We start from the raw sequence: 18,114 nt of genomic DNA on the forward strand, positions 1-18,114 counted from the left end.
TCTAGGATGAGAATATAGGATATTTGTTTCCTAAACTTATTTAACTATAGAGGTTTGTGGGAACTCATAGAACTGGTAGTTCAAAGAAGTCACTTTGAGAAGCATTGTTTGCAATTATAAGACCCGTTTTAAATTGTCCTGGAACAAAAGTGAAAGTGTTAGTCGCTCAGTTGTGTCTGACTCTCTACGACCCCATGGACTGTAGCCCACCAGGCTCCTCTGTCCATGGGGATTCTCCAAGCAAGAATACTGGAGTGGGTTGCCATGTCTTCCTCCAGGGGATCTTCCCGACCCAGGGATAGGGATCGAACCTGGGTCTCCTGCATTGCAGGCAGATTCTTTACCATCTGAGCCACCAGGCAAGCCCCATCCTGTCTTAAATTGTCTTGGAATAAAAGGTATAGATAAATAGAGTATAAAAATATTGAGGGCAGAGGCTATATCTCATCTTTGTATACCCCAGAATTAATCCATGCCTGGCATCCAGTAGGTGTTAAGTAAAGTTTGTTGAAATCAAGAACAGAATTATCCAATTTGAGGTTATTTTGACCTTCTCTATTGGGTGGTAATACTGGAAGGGCCTAACAGAGCATCTCATCCAAACCTTTATTTTGTATTGAGTTAGCCAAAAAGTTCATTGGGGTTTTTCTGTAAGATGTTATGGAAAAACCCAAATAAACTTTTTGGCTACACCAATAGATGAGGAAATTGAGGTCAAGAAAGAGGACAAATTACTTTGCCAGGATCCCACAAGTTAGGCATGCAGAACCTAGGTCTCCCGCCTCATCCACTGATCCATTTCAGCTCAAATATATGGAGTGCTGGCTCTGTGCAAGGTACTAGTTTAGGTCCAAAATTGCCTTTATGGAGGTTACATTCTAATGGAGGGAGTAAACCTTAAATTATTGCAAAATGAATTATTTAAGTATGTTTGGGACAGTTGCTCTCAAGAAGGACAGAGCACTAGGAAAGTCAGGTGGGCCTGGGCTGGGACTCGGGGGCCCTGAACCCATCTGTCTTACTGCTTCCTGCTGAGCTGCATGTTGGCTCCCTGACCACAGCACTGGGTTTGTCTCAGCTCTCTCTGTCAAGGTTTGTATTCATGAGGACCATAGCTTTTGACCCAAATGTTGAACAGTCTGGACTGACAAAGTGTTATTTTTTGATTCGTGAGTTTCGTAGTGAAGTTGGACCAATACAATGTTAAATAAGTCCAATAATAATAATAGCAGCTATCATTTATTAAATGCCTACCTGTGTTATCCGCTGTGCTAAACAAGTGGTATACATTATCCCATTAACCTTCTTAACAGCTCTTTGGATTGGGTATTAGCTCCATTTTACAGATAACACAACTGAACTCGGAGAGTTAAATGATTTGCCAAACATTGCATGGGATTCCCCAAGACTCTGCCTGCTAGTGCAGGAAACACAGGTTTAAACCCTGGATCAAGACGATCCCCTAGAGAAGGAAATGGCAGCCCTCTTCCTGGAGAAGGAAATTGCAGCCCACTCCAGTATTCTTTCCTGGGAAATCCCATGGACAGAGGAGCCTGGCGGGCTACAGTCCCTGGGGTCGCAGAGTCAGACGTGACTTAGCAACAGCAACAAAGGAAGATCGTGGCACTGGGATTTGACCGTTCTCTCCCGTTCCAAAGTCCACATTCTATATAAGGTTTGGTTTTTATTAAAAATTTAGGATTAAATGGTGTGAAATTGACACTGCCTTAGACCATCAGGATCTGAAAAATATAACCAAACGTTACTTAGTTTTGGAAAGAGTGTATGTAGAATGCCTAGCACAGCGGTAAGACGGCAGCTGTCGTTGTCTTCACTGTCCTGAAGCATCTAAATCAGGCTTTGGCAGACCAAATCTGGTTCATCCCGTTTTTATAAATAATGTTTTGTTGGAACACAGCCATGCCCATTGGTTTACAAATTGCATGTGGCTCCTTTCAAGCTATAATGGCAGAATTTGGTAATGACGGAGCCAAAAAGACCATATGGCTCACCAGGCACAGTATTCAGTAGCTGGACCTTCTAAAAAATACTTTGGAATGCATGTAAGAATTAAAGATTTTAAAATTTAAAAAATAAAAAACTAAAATTAAAAAAAAAAATCTTTAAGCCTGAAAAAATGAAAAATAAAAAAAATAAAGAGAAAAAAAATAAAATAAAATAAAAAATACTTTGCTGACGTTGATCTAGGTAATTGCCTCAGCTTTCTTTTTGCCTTTCTATGGCCCCTATCTGGGGTTATGGATACAACTTATGATATGACAGTCCCTCTACCCAACCTAGAGAGAAAGTCATGACATGGAGAAGACTCAGACACTGAGTTCAAGCTGTATGTCAGGCTTTGTGCGCCATGCATACGTTATCTTATTTAATCCTCCCAACAACCCCATTTTATAAGTACACTGAGGCTCAAAGGAATTAAATAAGGTGCTTGGGTCTTACAGTCACTGAATGACAGAACCAGCCTTTGGTATGACTCCCAAGCTTGTGCTCTCATTCAAGAGAAATTCTTTGCGTCTTACACAAGGCTACACCTTGGAGCAAGAGAAAGCAGTCTACTACTATCCTTAACAATTGGACCCTTGTTCCTCCAAGACTAATTTCAACATATGAGGCTTAATTTAAAGCACGTCTCGGCTAGATGGAGAAAACTTTAAATGGACTAATTGGAGAAAGGAGGGAGGGAGCTTGTAGGTGCTTAGATCAGAAGTGGCTGAGGCCAGCTTCTGAGACAGAATGCCTGCGCGTCACAGCACTGCTCCTGTGCTTCTCAGCTGCTGCCTCGAATCCTTCTGGGTGACCCTGCTGGTGCCGTCCTGCTTCTCCCAACAGGCTTCTGCCAGGCAGCGACCCCATAGTCTATATTTGCTTCAGAGTTTCTGTGGGACTCCCTCCTGGGCTGGGAGTACACACTCAATAAATGTTTCTTCCTTTGAATGGAAAACACAGTGGCCAGATTGACTGGTGGCTATGTTGAACATCTCAAGTATAAATGAACATGTTCTTTTCTTCTACTTTGTAATACCAGTCAAGGATAAAAAGGCCTTGAAATACTACAGTTTTGGATTCTAATTGATCTACCATTTAGTAAGTGCCTACCTTGGCCTAGGCCTCATACCAGACAGCCGTATCCATACTTGCTTCACTTAAGAGTAAGGAGTCAGTTTTCAGTTATTTCATGATAGAAAATTCAGTTTATAGCTGTATTTGTAGCAGTTTGTTGCTCTTAATAATAAAACAAGTTTTATAGATGGCAGAGTGCTTTCACATCCATACCTTCCCCTGAGACTGAGCAGGGCCAGAAAGAAGCTATGGAAGGCATCCTGGTGAGGCGTTTTTTGATGGCCCCTCTAAGAAAGGAGTTGGCAGATTTGTTAAAAATGAGGACTTGATGAAAACCAAGCAGCAACTTAGCAGATTCTTGAAAAGGTGGTAAGCAAAAACCTGCAAGCTTCCTGGAATAATAATAACTCCCACCTTATGATCTAGTCAAAGCAGAACTCAGGCAGAGTCTAAATATTGCCTGACCCTCCCTGATTAAATCATCCCAGCCCTCACAGACAGATGGCCACTCCCGTGTTTGGTTCCCGCCATATTTCATACATCTCCCTCAGGGCACTTAGCAGTGAAATATTTTGCTCATACAAATCTGTCTCCTTTGATAGGCTGCATGCTCAAGAATAAGAGCTAGGCCTTATGCATGTCTGCACCTCCAGTGCTAGCCCAGAGAAGGTGCCTAATAAGTGACAGGCAGGAGGACAGATGTACAGATGAACGCAATTAGGGGAGAGTGGCCTGCCCGCACCTGCACTGGCCTTCCCAGACAGCCCTCGTTAGCCGCTCTGTGGCAGTCGTCCAGGCTGCTCTGAGTGGCTGAGGATCAGATGGGAAGAAAAAGACCCCAGGACTCTTCCTAAAGCAAAGACAATTGTTCAGGAGGAAATCGGACAAAACAAATGCAAAGCCCAAGGTCCCATACGATGGACCTAGTCCCAAGGCCTGAGAAAAGTACAGCCCTTTAGAATGAGACCCAGGTGTGCTGAGGGGACAAGAGGAGTAAACGCAGAGATGATCATTCGTTTGTTTTAAACAGAACAGAGGCAGGAACAACCGGCAAGAGTGAGCAAGGAGTGAAGACTCAGCCCCAAAGCTCCACCGGCCAGATTTGGATAAGTCCACATCCATTGACTCTGGCTCTAGAATCCTGATCACTTTGGAAAGGGAGGGTTTTGGGTACAGAAGGTGTGGGCTTCAGACCTAGCCCCGCCACCTCCTGATAGTGCCACGTGGTAACCATGTGGTCTGAGCCTCTGAGTCTCAGTAGCCTTAAATGTAAGGGGCAGTTCTAACGATAGGCACCCCCAGGTACCGAGGGCATCAGTGTGCTGACGACTGTGAAGGTCTTCTGTGAGCTGACAGGTCAAGTGTGAGTGTGTGTGAGCACAGTCTGTGCCCGTGGTTGATCAGACCCTGATTCTGGTTGCTTTGCCTTGCAGAGGGTTGCCCTGGCCTGTGCAATGGCAACGGCAGATGTACCTTGGACCTGAACGGGTGGCATTGCGTCTGCCAGCTGGGCTGGAGAGGAGCTGGCTGTGACACGTCCATGGAAACCGCCTGTGGCGACAGCAAAGACAATGATGGAGGTAGGGCTCTGGCACCCAAGGGCCCCGTGCGTCTCCAGGGCAGTGGGAGACGCAGAGTGGAGGGTGGGCATTACTGAGTGAATAGGCCACCAACCCACCAGCTGTCCAGTCCAGGGGGCCCTCAGGGTAGTCATAAGACAGCAACTGTCATCTAAGGAATAAGCACGTATCCTTGTTGTTCCATTGGAATTAATTAAACTTAACTGATACAAACAAAATCCGTTGCCATCTGACAGCAAGTGCGGAGGAGAAGGCATATGAATGAAGGAATTTTCTCATAATGCATTAATGGAGTGAGCTGCCTAGCAAAGTTATGAGATTCCCCCACTGGAAGTGGACAAGAAGAGGCTACCCCAGTTCTGTAGCACAGAAGGTGCCAGAAAGGATGCTTCTCCAGGGGGAGGGTGGTTGAGTTACCTTTGGTCGAGGTCCCTTCTCTGGTTCTGGTGATAACGCTCACCAAGAGTCCTGGGGACCATCTTTGCCCCCACACCTTCTGTCCCTGTGGGTTTGTAGTAGAATTCATCTTTGCTGTTGGCTTTTGTTTTTTGCAAGTGCTGGGCAGTCAGAACCCTGAGGAAGAGAGGCCTACTCTTGTGGAACATGTATTAGCTGAGAATGAATAGGCCAAGGTTCTAATCCCAGTTCTGTCTTTGGCCCTCTGTGTGTCACTAAGCAAGCTACTCGAGTCAGTGGGCCTCACACTCCCTACTTATAAAATGAGGCCCTCAGATCATCAGAGCCCTTCCAGTCTTTATCTTAGTCCTAGGATTAACCTTTGTCTATCTGTTGTGTGAAACTTGGATAAATACAACCACAATGTGCTTTAGTTTCCTCCTTGGAAAATGGGATGATTCTTTGTGTCTCTACCAATCTCAGAGGATTAATAGAATAAAAAGATATTCGAAAAAAAAAAAAAAAGAAGATCGGAACATTTAGCCCTCCTTTTCGAATGATGGCCTAACAGTTGACCTCATCAAAAAGATGTGTTTATGCAGCTTCTATGTTTATGCCAAGGGACTTTCTGGTCTAAAACTGAAAATCCAAGGCCAGAAACTCAGCATCCCAACCTTTGGGAAGCTTCTACTTAGTGCGGTTCAACAATCTCAGAGCAGCATGAGGACTGGAAGGCCAGCGTGTGTTGTCGTGATTATTCTGGTTCACTTGCCTCAAGTTGGCTCCAGCTGCTCTGGGCTGTTTCAGACCACTGGTCTTTGTCCGAGCCCCCAGCGTTCAGACCTTATATCTGCTGCCTGAATCCAGGAGGAGGCCAAGCCCAATGCATCCAGTCCTTGGCCCCGTGGAGTAATTTTCCACAAGGAGCCTGTGGGGTTGGGTCACGGTAGGCAGGCAGAGATAGCAGGTCCATGCTCTCCTCCTAAGACCTCACAGGACTGAAATGTCCCTTAACCTGAAACGTGCAAAGCTCATTAATTCTTCTGCTGCATAAATATCCAGAGTTCCCTGTTAGGGGGCCAGGCACAGGGATGAATAAGTCCTGTCCCCACACTGCAGGAGCTCAGATGAGGGAGAAAGACCAAAGTGAAGTGCTAACGGGCAGTGAGACGGGCTGGCGCAGAGTTCCATGTTGACTATCGTGGGGGTAGTAAAATGCTCATCAAGAAGGCCATGCTTGAGTAGGCAAGCTTTATTGGGAAGGAGAGAGCTTTCCATTTGGAGAAAACATTACAAGCAGAACAAGGGCACCGTGTAGCCCCGCCTTCCGGGAAGATAAAGGACAATCATGTTTGATCTTCATAAGAAGGAGATGTCAACCTGATTATCTCCCTAACTGCCCCCTTCACTTTGCCTGTGTAGACACAGTTCCATGACCAGCAATGACATTCATGTAGTTAGCAAAGAAAGGGAGAGGAGCCATACCATGAAGTCATTCCCTTTTCAGGAATCCAGGATGTTGGCCAAAGCCTTCAGAGGGCTGTTGAATATCCACAGTAAAAGAACTGGATGTCCTTGAAAAGTGCCAGGAGAAGGTATAGCTCCCCAAAATGCACATCCCAGAATAAGTCATAAAACAAGGTCCGTTTACTCCGTCACATGAAGCACAGTGCCCACGTACCCTCTGTTCACTGTCCTGCAGAGCTAGCCTCCCAGGGCCCAGACTCCCCAGGGCTGACAGGGCAGGTGGGTACGCAGGAGCCCAGAGCCCCACAGCCCTGGAAGGGCTTCTCATCATTGGAAATGGGGCTGAGCCAGACCCCAGGGGAACAGAGCCTTCTCCAGCTGTCATGGAGGTGAACCAGCAGGAAGTGGAAAAGAATAGTCAACAAATCGCCAAGTGCAGGAGAATATACCTCTTCCATCTGCGGAGCATGTTTGGACTGGAGTGAGCTTTTATATACTTTCTAGCAAAGCCACACACAAGTACTGTAACCTGAGGTCACTCACTCAGCAAACATTAACTGAACATCTCCTCTGTATCGGGCCCTCTCCTGGGTTCTGAGACTTCAGAGACAAGTAAGACACAGTCGCTACCCTTGTGACGTTCACAGTCTGGAGAGAGAGAGAGAGAGAAACAGCACCTGTCACAGATGGGATAGAATCATGGCAGTGATAAAGGAGCATCCCTCATGCAGCTGATGTTATCAAATGCCTGGTACCCCCCTGGGAACTGTGATGTCCCATGGGGCTTCCAGTCTAGCCAGGAAGACATCCATGGATCATCCTGGTTGGGAAGACAATGGGCTGAGGGGACCACACTGTTGAGGGAGCTTGACCTTGGGTTCTGAACTGCGAAATGAGGCAGCAACCCACCTCAGGACCCTCTCAGTTTGGTGGGCTCTCTACCCATTGGAGGAGCCAAGAAGAAAGGGAAAGGGGTCCCCCCTCCGCTTTGAAGGATGGCACAGATGAAGCAACTACAGGAGTTAGGCTGTCCCCAAGTGCTGAAGGGGGCAAGACTGTCCTCCCTGGCCCCTCTTGATCTTGGCCAAACAGGGGCAGTTTTAGTGAAGGGGGAAACAAGGCAGGCTCTACCCAGCAACATGGGGTGAGCCAGAGTAAACACTTGGCTGTCTGAGGTTTGGTCCAGCACACAGTCGTTGGGCTCCTGCTATCTCCCAGGTCGCAGGCTCCTTTCTCAGAGGATATCAAGACCAGCGAACATGGCCCAGTCTCTTCTCCCTCAGGAAGCTCACAGTTATTTGTAAGAAATCGTTATTCACACATCTAATGGAGGCAGAATGAATGAGCACCTTTATTTCAGTCATGATGTGGGACACAGCAGGATCCCAGATAAATAAGCCAGAAAGTGAAAATGATGTCACTCAGTCATGTCTGACTATGCGACCCCATGGACTGTAGCCCGCCAGCCTCCTCTGTCCATGGGATTTTCCAGGCAAGAGTACTGGAGTGGGCTGCCATTTCTTTCTCCAGGGGATCTTCCCAAACCAGGACTCGAACTCGGGTCTCCCACATAGCGGGCAGACTCTACCGTCTGCACCATCAGGAATCCCTAAATAAGCCACGGTGGAGGGAAAAAGGTTTTAGAGTCTCGCTGAGTGATTGCTTTTGGCTGATGTGACTCGGGGGCTTGGAGAAGGAATTCACAGCGGTTACTGTGAGTAACAGGACTAGAGGAGGTAGAGAACACAGACTTGAGCTCCCTCCTACTGCCCTGCGCGTTGCAGACAGGAAAGCTGGGGCCCGGAGCAGGGAGGTGATGTCACAATCATCAGAGTTGCACAGAAAGTCAGTAACACGGCTGGACTCGGACCCGAGACCCTTGAGCCATTCTGTGTGATCTCGTGGACCGCCGCCCCATGCTGTTTCATCTTCCTCCCGGACGTGTAGTGTGAGAGCTTAGTCCAATCTAAGTAGGCCACAGCAGTGCCACGGGGGGACCAGAGGATGACAGTGATAGCTCATATGAGCAACTGGGCACCCACCCAACAACACTGGGGGGCGTCTGGTATTCTGATACCCTCACTATATCCTTATGATGAGGAAGCTAGGGCTTAGCAAAGGGAAGCATTTGGCTCAGGTCACACAGCTGGCAGGTGGCAGAAACTGTATAGTCCCTGGGGGCTGGCCACACAAGAGCTTTCCAGCATGCCTGGACCTCAGCCTCACGATTCCATCATAAACCTAACCATGGCCCTGCAAGTTATCTGAAAACTCCTGGCGTCTCTTCCTTCCCAATTTGCTAGGCTTAACTCAGTTCTTTACAAACGAAACTTGAACTGCAAGCTTCATGAAGAAAGCTGTCGCAGTGGTTTTTAACTGAGACCCCCGAAAACGTGTTTCGCTGTATGGCTGAGTTGGGTTTCGCTTTATTGGTTTGCTTCTGTTTTCGCTTATGGTTGTTGTCTAGATTTTAAAGCAGAGAACAGATCCTGAATGTGAGTTAGTGACTCCCAATCTCTTAATCCGCTGTCAGGGCTGCCCAGTCAATCTAACCTGCCTCCAGATTTTACTCCAAGCCCTGGTTGGTGAGGGGCAGCAGCAGGGCAGGCTGGCAAGCAGAGACCCTGACTCACCATGTGGTACGTTTGACAAAGAAGATGTGCCCTATGCTTACGTGCCCTTCAGAAAGGCCCCTGTGACACGCTGTCCCATGCGCCTTCTCACATGTTCTCACCGACCGTCCGAGGGGGCATTTGTGCCCATTTCAGAGATGGAAAAACTGTGGCCCAAAGATGCTTGTTGTTGTTGTTCAGTCACTAAGTTGTGTCCGACTCTTTTCAACTCCATGGACTGTAGCAGGCCAGGCTCCTCTGTCCCCCACTACCTTCTGGAGTTTACCAAAGATGCTAAGTGACTATAAAATAAGAATAACAAGGCCTGCCTTGCAGGGTTACTGTGAGGACTACAGAGGGTGTATTTAAAGGGCCTGAGAAGCAACATACCACAGTGATTAGAAGCAGGATCTGTGCCCAGACGGCCTGGATTCAAATCCTGGCTCCCCCATTTGGTGGCTGTATGACCTTGAGTGAGTTATTCAACTTCTCTGAGCCTCAGCTCGTCACCTGCAAATGTCATCTCTCTTTGTCTTGCTCCTTTCCACCTGTAATCACAGAAGTGTGATGTTTATTATAAAATAAATACTCATAAATAAATATTCATATATAAATCACTTTTAAAAATTAGAATTATATTCTCTATAAAATTTTACAGTCTACTGTTTAGACTTATGATTAGACTGTATTTTTCCATATCGTAATATATCTTGACCATTTTCATCTTTTAGTTAAAATTTGTATTCCAAACTGCTACATGCTTACTGCTAGAAGGAAAAAAAAATTCAAATATACATAAATGAAAACAATAGCCATCATTTAGAGAGCATCTCTAAGGGCCAGGGGCTGGGCTGGACATTCTGTGTCCATAAACTCCAGCCCCTCGCGATGCACTTGAAAGGCAGACGCTTAGAGGCTGGGAAGCTGAGGCTCATGGAGCTGATGAGGCTTTCCCAAAGTCACACCGTGAATCAGTGGGAAAGCTAGGATGCAAATGGAAGCCATGCTTAAAAAGAAGTCAAAGAAAGGAAACATCCACTGGAATTTAAGCACCCATACCCCTTGTGATAAAGGAGCTTAAAGCAGCTTCAAAGTGTGTTCATCTCTGTAGACTCTGTTGGCCCCATAAAACAATCATGGATTGCAATTCAGATCATTGATAGATGCAACCTGGAGGGAGAAATTTCAGGAAAACTGAGAACAAAGCTCTCTGTCCTCCCTTCTCCTCCTCATCTCCCATCGTTGGCACATAAAGCCATAGAGTTTGGCCACACTTCAGACTATCTCTAAACCACGTTTCTTATGATAAGAGACAAGAGAAAAATTGACCTTTAAAAATCCTGCATTCTGAGGAGCAGATAAAGATTTTGCAAGCCTTTTCACTGAAGGCACAGAATTTATTACAGCAGATGACAAAAACTTCTCCCAGATGTGTACAGACGAGGAGGCACATTCCACCCTCCACCCCCCGGGGCCTCCCCAGATGCTGCTCACAGCCTGCCATAAAACACATCTGGGGCCAGACTGCAGGCAGCCGCGAGATGAGGTCGGCGGGTGGGCTGCTGAGCCCGGGGAGGAGTTAAGCCTGCAGAGAGAGCTGGCTGGACTGGTTAGACGCTGTCCACAGGCCCATCAGGCTAAGGGACCAAGCAACCAACTCTGATTAAAAGAGTTTGCTAGGCCATGAATTGCCCACACCCGCCCCTAGCTCTGCTCTCCTTTCGAGTTCTTCTTGCCCATCCTTCTAGTCTCAGTTTAAGCATTCTGTCTTCCAGGAAATATTCCAGCCCTCAGCCCATATTGGGGTCCCCTCTTTGGGCTTCCACAGCACACCAATTGGGGACCCCAGTATGGGCTGAGAGTTCCTTCTTACCCTGCACATGGTTATCTCGCTCTGACTCGCCACACTTGGGAGTCCTTTGGAGGCGTGATGGTTTTCTTCCTGTCTGTCCGGTGCCTAGGGCAGGGCTCGCCAGCCATGTGGCAGACGCTGAAGGATCAGAGCAGACCTGTCCTGTGTGCCCGCTTTCTAAGGAGAGGAGCAAGCTCTTCCTAGGGTGGAGGGGGTGCGGGGGCAGGGATGACTTCTGTCACACCCTGTAGCCCTCGATGGGCCCAGTCGAACTGATGGAGCTGTTTGACTTGGGATCCTCACTCATTCATTATTCATTTTTTCATTCATTCAACAAACATGCTCACGGTGCATAGGGCAGTGTGCTATATGCATATGGGATAAGAAGCAAGTCACGTCTGCCCTCTGTGGACGGGGGAGCCAGGACGTCCAAGAAATGATGGAGAAAGAGATGCAGGCCGTGGAGTAGGGCCTGAATTTGGAGACAGAGAAGAGAGCAGGGCCCCAGCTGCCACTGCACTAGCGGTGTGGTTTTGAGGTAAATCAACTAACCTGATCCCAGTGTCCTCTTTGTAAAGATAAGAAGGCCAGCTCCGTCACCATCTTCTACAGAACCCTCAGCGCCTGTGGCTTTCTGTGAACGTTCCAGCAGGCGGCCACCAGGGTAGATGGGCCTGTGGCGTAGAAAGGCCACAAAGTGACTGTTAGGCGGGTTAACCCCGGGGGCTGCCCTCCGCTCCCCCCAACAACTGATGGGGACACTGACAGCGGAGAGGGACTTGGTCACCTGAGGCCACAGCACGCCCTGGCAGCTGTGAAGATCACAACACAAACAGGGAGCCACTGTGGTCAGGACTCCGACTGATGGCACAACTCTTCACCCGTTCCTAGGTGGCACCCCTCTCTGCAGAGGGTGATGGACACCAAGCCCTTTTTTATTGAAGTTCTCATGGCTGGAGAGTGACAGGTTCAGGGAAGGAACCCTGTCTTCAGGCTTCTTAGCCTGGATTCTTTCTCTCCACTTGCCCTTCTCAAGGTCAGGGACACCCATGGGCAGGCTGGGCACTGAGGAGGAATGCAAGAGGAGATGGCACAGCCCTCATCCTCCAGGGGGTGGCACAGGACGTACGTGGAAGTGTTAGCAGAGCCTCGCTGCACACATCAGGTGGCGTCTCGTCCCCACGTGGCATCTCGCCACCATGTGGCGTCTCATCACCATGGGACTTCATGTTCAAGGGTCAGGAGAACAAGAACTACTCTGGAAAGTTCATTTAGTGCCCCGGAGACGTGGCCACCTTTTTCTTTTTTGCTCAACCTACCATTCATTTCTTTTTTTTTCTTGCCTGTCTTTTTAATCTCTATTCTGCCTTTTTTCTAGCTGTTTCCTTCTCCCTTCCCTGCACTCCTCTCTCCCACCAGAGGCCGCAGCTGGGTGCAGCGTTGCTGAATGGCCGGAGCCTGAACGGCCTCTGACCCTTCAACTGCCCTTCTTCACTTCCACCATATAAGGAGAGAGAGGAGGCCTTAGAACTATATGGGTAAAGGGAATTTCTGGAGGAAACGTGTAATTTCCCCCAAGTTGGAGTTTTAGGGTTTAGGAGGGCTTTATTGAAGATTTGAAAGAAGTAGAGGAAAACCTTCTCTATTTTCCTGATGGGTTTGGGAGTTTTGCTTTTGCTGTTATGATCACAGGGGTCTCTCAAGGAGAATAGGCAATGCAGCAAACATGGACAAAAGTCAACCAATGTGTGTATAACATACAATTAAGTGAGATAAGTGCATGGAAAATCTAAATGTCTTTAGCCAAAACCTGAGAATCTTGAAAACCATATATTGCTGTGTTTCTAACTTACCCCCAAATTTACTTTTCTATCCCCACAGTATACTTTTTCTTCTAACTATGACTTTTCTAAAATTTGTCATCCATGCCGAAGAGGCTGAAACCATGCAAGAGTCTCGGTTACTGTGAGCAGCTATACACCCTGCTGCAGGCTGCCATATGCTGCATTTGAAAATACAGAGAAGGGTTTGCTTGGAAGCCGGTCTCAAAAACTGTGGCTCTGATGAGAATCTCGTGGGCCCTACTCATTTTAAAACTATTGTTATGTATCTCATTTAGCTGTGATGGTCTCTATTAGTAGGGTTTAGCCCACATTTACAACTCAGCAAATATTTGCCGACTGAATGATGAGGGAGCTTCCACATAGGGAGCTGTAGGCGGGCAGCATTCCTGGCCGGACATTAATCACTCTGTGCTGTGAGGTCTACAATAAACAGCTCCACAGTCCCAGAGTGTCTCCTAAGAGCAGGGTGTGTGATACGTCCCCATTCGGAGAACCTCAATCTTCAAGTCCCCTGGGGTCTCTGCTTCCCTAACTCGTAGGCGTGTTGCTGTGGCTGTGTTTCTCTGATTCAGTTCTCCAAAGCCAGACAGACCATCTGCAGAAAGAGCTGCCCTGAAACACGGGTGTAGGGAGGGCAGCTCTGTTACTGGGATCCCTGTTCAAGGGAAGCACCCAGCCAGGGGCGAGTAGTAGCTCATGTCTGTCAAGCCCTTGCTCAGGTGCTGGTCTTCGTGCTAAGTGTGCTATGCCCGTGATCTCACCTAACCCTCCCAGCGTCTCTCTGAGCAAGGTCTGACTGTTCATGTTACAGACAGGTGAACTAAAGCTCAGAGCCCTTACGGAGACTTCAAAATTTCTACCCGAATAGTCAACTAGATCATCACCAGGGCCCTCTCACCACAAGAAGCAGCAATTTTGTTTAAGATGGCATTTTTCTAAAGGAAAGAAGTAAGGGGTATGGAAAACCCCAGATTCCAGAGGCATGGATGAAGCTGGAAGCTAAGGCAGTGGGTGGGGACCCTGAAATGAGTCAGCCCTGATCTCTAAGAGCTTGCTGTGTGGGGAGGGAGACAGAGAACATGAGAATTATAATACAGAGAGATGAGTGCAGTGGTGGAGGTCACCAGCATGCTGGAAGAGCACAGCAAGACTCATAAAGTCGGGTTTTCCACTTAAATAGTTCCTACATCCCTTCAGGGACAGAGAACCTTTTCTATTTCACAAAGAACTGAGTTCAGATTCCGAGTCAGCTTCTTTACTGACCAACTGTGTGATCTTGACCAAGTCACCTTACCTGTTGGAACCTCTGGTTCCTTCCCGTCAAAAACGAGGGCTATGGTGGTGACAGTGGCTACTTCACAGAACTGGGAAGGTTCACGGACATTTTTCTTGCAAACATTTCTTGGAAAGCATTTAGCACAGTGCCTGGCCCTCAGTAGGGCGCAGCTGTGATCATCATCATCGTCATTTAATACAAAAACCGATAGTAGTCATTCCTGGCTAACCTTCCAGCCAGGACCAGAGAACAGGAAACCGCTTTTCCAAGGTGCCACGAAGCAGGGTGTTTATGAAGAGGTGAAAGACTGGTTTCCAGGGACTGCTCTGGTGGTAAACAAGAGCAGGCAGGAGCTAATAAAATTTCAAATTAGCCATGACTTTTCACGGCCCTTCAATTGTGCCGGCTGATTTAATGGTCAGCGTCCCTGCTCGCCGGGATTGAATAATGGAGCATTTCTGCAGAGTTATGGATGCGGCAGCTGAATCTGTCATGCGAACATCAATAGCAGAATGCAAATAACCCTCAACTCGGGCTGTAATTATGTGTTTAAGCAATGTCTGACAGGGGCAGCCTGAGAATGTGTGATGGGGCCAGCCGACTGCGGGAGAAGACAGGTGCTTGGCTCGGCAGTTAGCTGCTGGACCTGGGAGCTGGGCCAGGAGGCACGAGGCAGGACCCAGGACCTGGCCCGAGTGAGGGGAGGCCTTTCCGCCACATCTCTGGTGAGCACACGCAGGACAACTGGCCCCCCACTTTGGGGAGCCATGTTCCAGGGTCAGGAAGAGAAACTACCTCTTGTGCTGTGCTTAGTTGCTCTGTCGAGTCCAACTCTTTGCGACCCCGTGGACTGTAGTTCACCAGGCTCCTCTGTCCATGGGACTCTGCAGGCAAGAATACTGGAGTGGGCCATTCCCTCCTCCAAGGGATCTTCCCAAGCCAGGGATTGAACCCAGGTCTCCCGCATGGGAGGCAGATTCTTTACCATCTGAGCCACCAGGGAAGCCCACCTCTTATTAAGCACTTATGATATATCAGGTATTCTGCCAGATTTGAGGACATATACTGTGTTTTTCACGTAAATAAGAATTATGTAAGTAGCACTCTTATAAGTCACAGTAAGAGATGTGAGAAACTGAGGCCAGGGAGTTTAAGTAACCTGACCAAGGTCACACAGTAGTAAGTCTCAGAGCCAGGATTTGACCTCTGGAGCCCATTCTCTGTACCACTGTGCTGCCCTCAAGGAGGGCAGAGCAGACGGGCCTTAGACACCATGCAGAAGTTGGGAGAGAAGGACAAGGGATTTTTTTGTCCCAACTTATTAAGGAAAAAAACTGGATTTCAGGGAGGTCATGGAGCTTGCCTGAGGCCACAACACCCTGAGACTAGTAAAGAGGCTTAAGGGTGCATGTTGTATGTGCAGAACCCTATAGCCAGCCTCTATATTGTAGATCCACGGAGACAAGAGAAGGAGTATATCAGAGTTGAAGAGATGGAAGTGAAGAGAGGTTAAGTATGGGGACTCATTCAAAGCCATTCTTCCAGGCAGTTCTGGGGCTTGCGCTTCAGAGTCTGAGCCTCGGGATCCTCCCACCATACCACACTGTTTCACAGAATTGAATGAAGATAATGCTTTTCTGCCTTTTATGGACTTGATTCATATGTCATTTAACTCATTCCATTGTCACTCGTTTATTTAACAGTCAGGTCTTAACCACCTGTGCTAAGTGCTGGGGCTACATCAGAGACAACCAGAGCAGGACCCATGCCCTCAGGCTGGTGGGGAAGTTTGCCCAGAATCACTGGAACCAGAGACACAGAATCCCAGCCTGCAGAAGGACACACGTGCTCAGGCTCTTCTCTGCCTACAGAGCGCACAGGCTGCCTACAGTACTGCTCTGGGCAGTGTTGGCGTTTCTAAGCTGTTCTATTGGGTGCCCATAAAAGCGCTTTGGGATAATGAGACCAAAAATCTGTGGTCTGGTGGAATTTCTTTCTTTGCACTTCAAGAAGCTGCAAGCTACAATATAATTTTCACTCCTAAAGAAATCCACCCATGTGGTAAAGAGAATTCTCTGCTAATGACAACTTGGTCAGTGACCTGAAACCATCCAGCAAACTCACAAAGCCCCTCTCACAGAAGGCAGAGGCGGCTCCCCGCACATTTGCCTCGCAGCTGGGGGAGAGGCTGGAGCTCGGCCGCCTCTTCCTCACCCCCAGATCCCATCAGTCTACCGTTTTTACCTCTCTGTTGTCTCTCCAAACCACTGTCTTCCCTCATCCCCACTGTTCCTCCTCTAGTCTCAGGAACCGTTATCACTCCTGCTGCATGGAGGCCCCGGCTCCCACAGCTCCTTTGTCCTTGCTACAGGAGATGTGCTTTCAGCAGTACAGTGACTTTCAAGTGAAGTCATCCCCTGCTTAACACCTTTCAGTAACTCCTGTTGTCCAGAGGGTGAAATACAGACTCCCTAACGTGGCCCGGGAGGCCCAGCTGTCTGCTCCTGCAAAACTCACAGCCTGATCTTGTGCTATTCTCCTCACTTTCTGAGCCCAGCGTTTGAAATTAGCGATCCAAATTGTCCAGTGTGTTCTCTCACCTCCGGGCCCCCAGACATAGAATTCCTTCTGTCTCTCTGAAAAGAAAATAAATGACACACGTCACACTGCACACTGGCTTGTCCATCTCTGCTACTAGACTAGTGGGGTGGGACCTGGAGCCCCTGAATCTCCTTGGTGCCCAGCAGAGGCCTCAGCTTGTATCAGGCACTTTTATACCGTCCTTCAGTGAGTGGAAAGTAGAGAATTGAATGAAGGCAGTGTGGACAAACGATGCAGATTGCACATAGCAGTACAAACGCCCTGCTCTGTCACCCCTGCAGACGGCTTGGTGGACTGCATGGACCCCGACTGCTGCCTCCAGCCCCTCTGTCACGTCAACCCGCTGTGCCTGGGCTCCCCCGACCCTCTGGACATCATCCAGGAGACACAGGCCCCCGTGTCCCAGCAGAACTTGCATTCCTTCCACGACCGAATCAAGTTCCTCGTGGGCAGGGACAGCACGCACGTCATCCCCGGGGAGAACCCCTTTGACGGAGGGTGAGTCCAGCTCTGGCCGTGGTTCTCAGAACGGGGAATGAGCCACCTCCAGGGCTCCATCTGTGTGGCTGGGAGTGGGAGGAGGCTGGGAAGGGGTACACAGCACTGAAGGCTCTGGGTGGACCATCGAGGCGGCAGGGAAGCGGCCTCAGGTACCCATGTTTAGAAAACTGCTCTCCAAGGCATCTGGAATTTTTACTAGCAGAGCTGTGTTGTCCTCGCTGGGTGATGGATGGAGAGAGTAAGAAATCAAAGGTCCAAGGGGAATCTTGGATCAATACCCACTTTGCAGTCCGATCTTACTGATGCCCCGGGCTCCAGATGAGCTGAAGGCTCTGACGTCTTCTCCCTCAGAGCTGATGCCGGAGGCTTTAGTAGGCTGGGGGGTGGGGTTGCCCCTGCTGGCGCCCAGGCACATGCCCAGGCATCCTTTCACCAGTGTTCAGCGGTGTCTCGTCTGCTGGACAGTTTGGTACCAAGGTCTGCACTGTGCCGAAATTGCAGACTTGAGTGGAGCCCACTGGTCACTCACAGTCCACTAGGGAGACAAAAAGTCGTTCCAGCGTGATAGGCCAGATAGGTGCCCACAGGATACTCTGGAAGCATAGAGAAGGCGCTTCTGGGCAGGAAAAGGCTAAGACTTAAGAAGTGAATCTTAAAGATGACAAGCAGCTCAGCCAGGCAGAGTTTTTCAGGGAAGGAGAACAGCTTCTGCAAAGACCCGGGACAGGAAAGAGTACATGCATGTGTGCTCAGTCATGTCCGACTCTTTTGCGACCCTATGGACTGTAGCCCGCCAGGCTCCTCTGTCCGTGGGATTCTCCAGGCAAGAATACTGGAGTGGGTTGCCATGCCCTCCTCCAGGGGATCTTCCCAGCCCAGGAACCAAACCTGGGTCTCCTGCATT

At 48.7% G+C, this 18,114-nt stretch overlaps 1 protein-coding gene across 10 annotated transcripts in view; it reads left to right on the plus strand.

Annotated features, from left to right (window-relative positions):
- TENM4 (teneurin transmembrane protein 4) overlaps nucleotides 1-18,114 on the plus strand; it is an 849,352-nt gene that overhangs the window by 730,319 nt on the left and 100,919 nt on the right. For all 10 annotated transcript variants that reach the window (XM_060403943.1, XM_060403939.1, XM_060403940.1 and 7 more), the window contains 2 exons: nucleotides 4,515-4,661; nucleotides 16,991-17,207. In XM_060403943.1, coding sequence (XP_060259926.1) covers nucleotides 4,515-4,661; nucleotides 16,991-17,207 — 364 coding nt within the window. The remainder of the gene's footprint in view (nucleotides 1-4,514; nucleotides 4,662-16,990; nucleotides 17,208-18,114) is intronic.

This window comes from Ovis aries, chromosome 21, assembly GCF_016772045.2.
Source record: "Ovis aries strain OAR_USU_Benz2616 breed Rambouillet chromosome 21, ARS-UI_Ramb_v3.0, whole genome shotgun sequence".
NCBI lineage: Eukaryota > Metazoa > Chordata > Mammalia > Artiodactyla > Bovidae > Ovis > Ovis aries.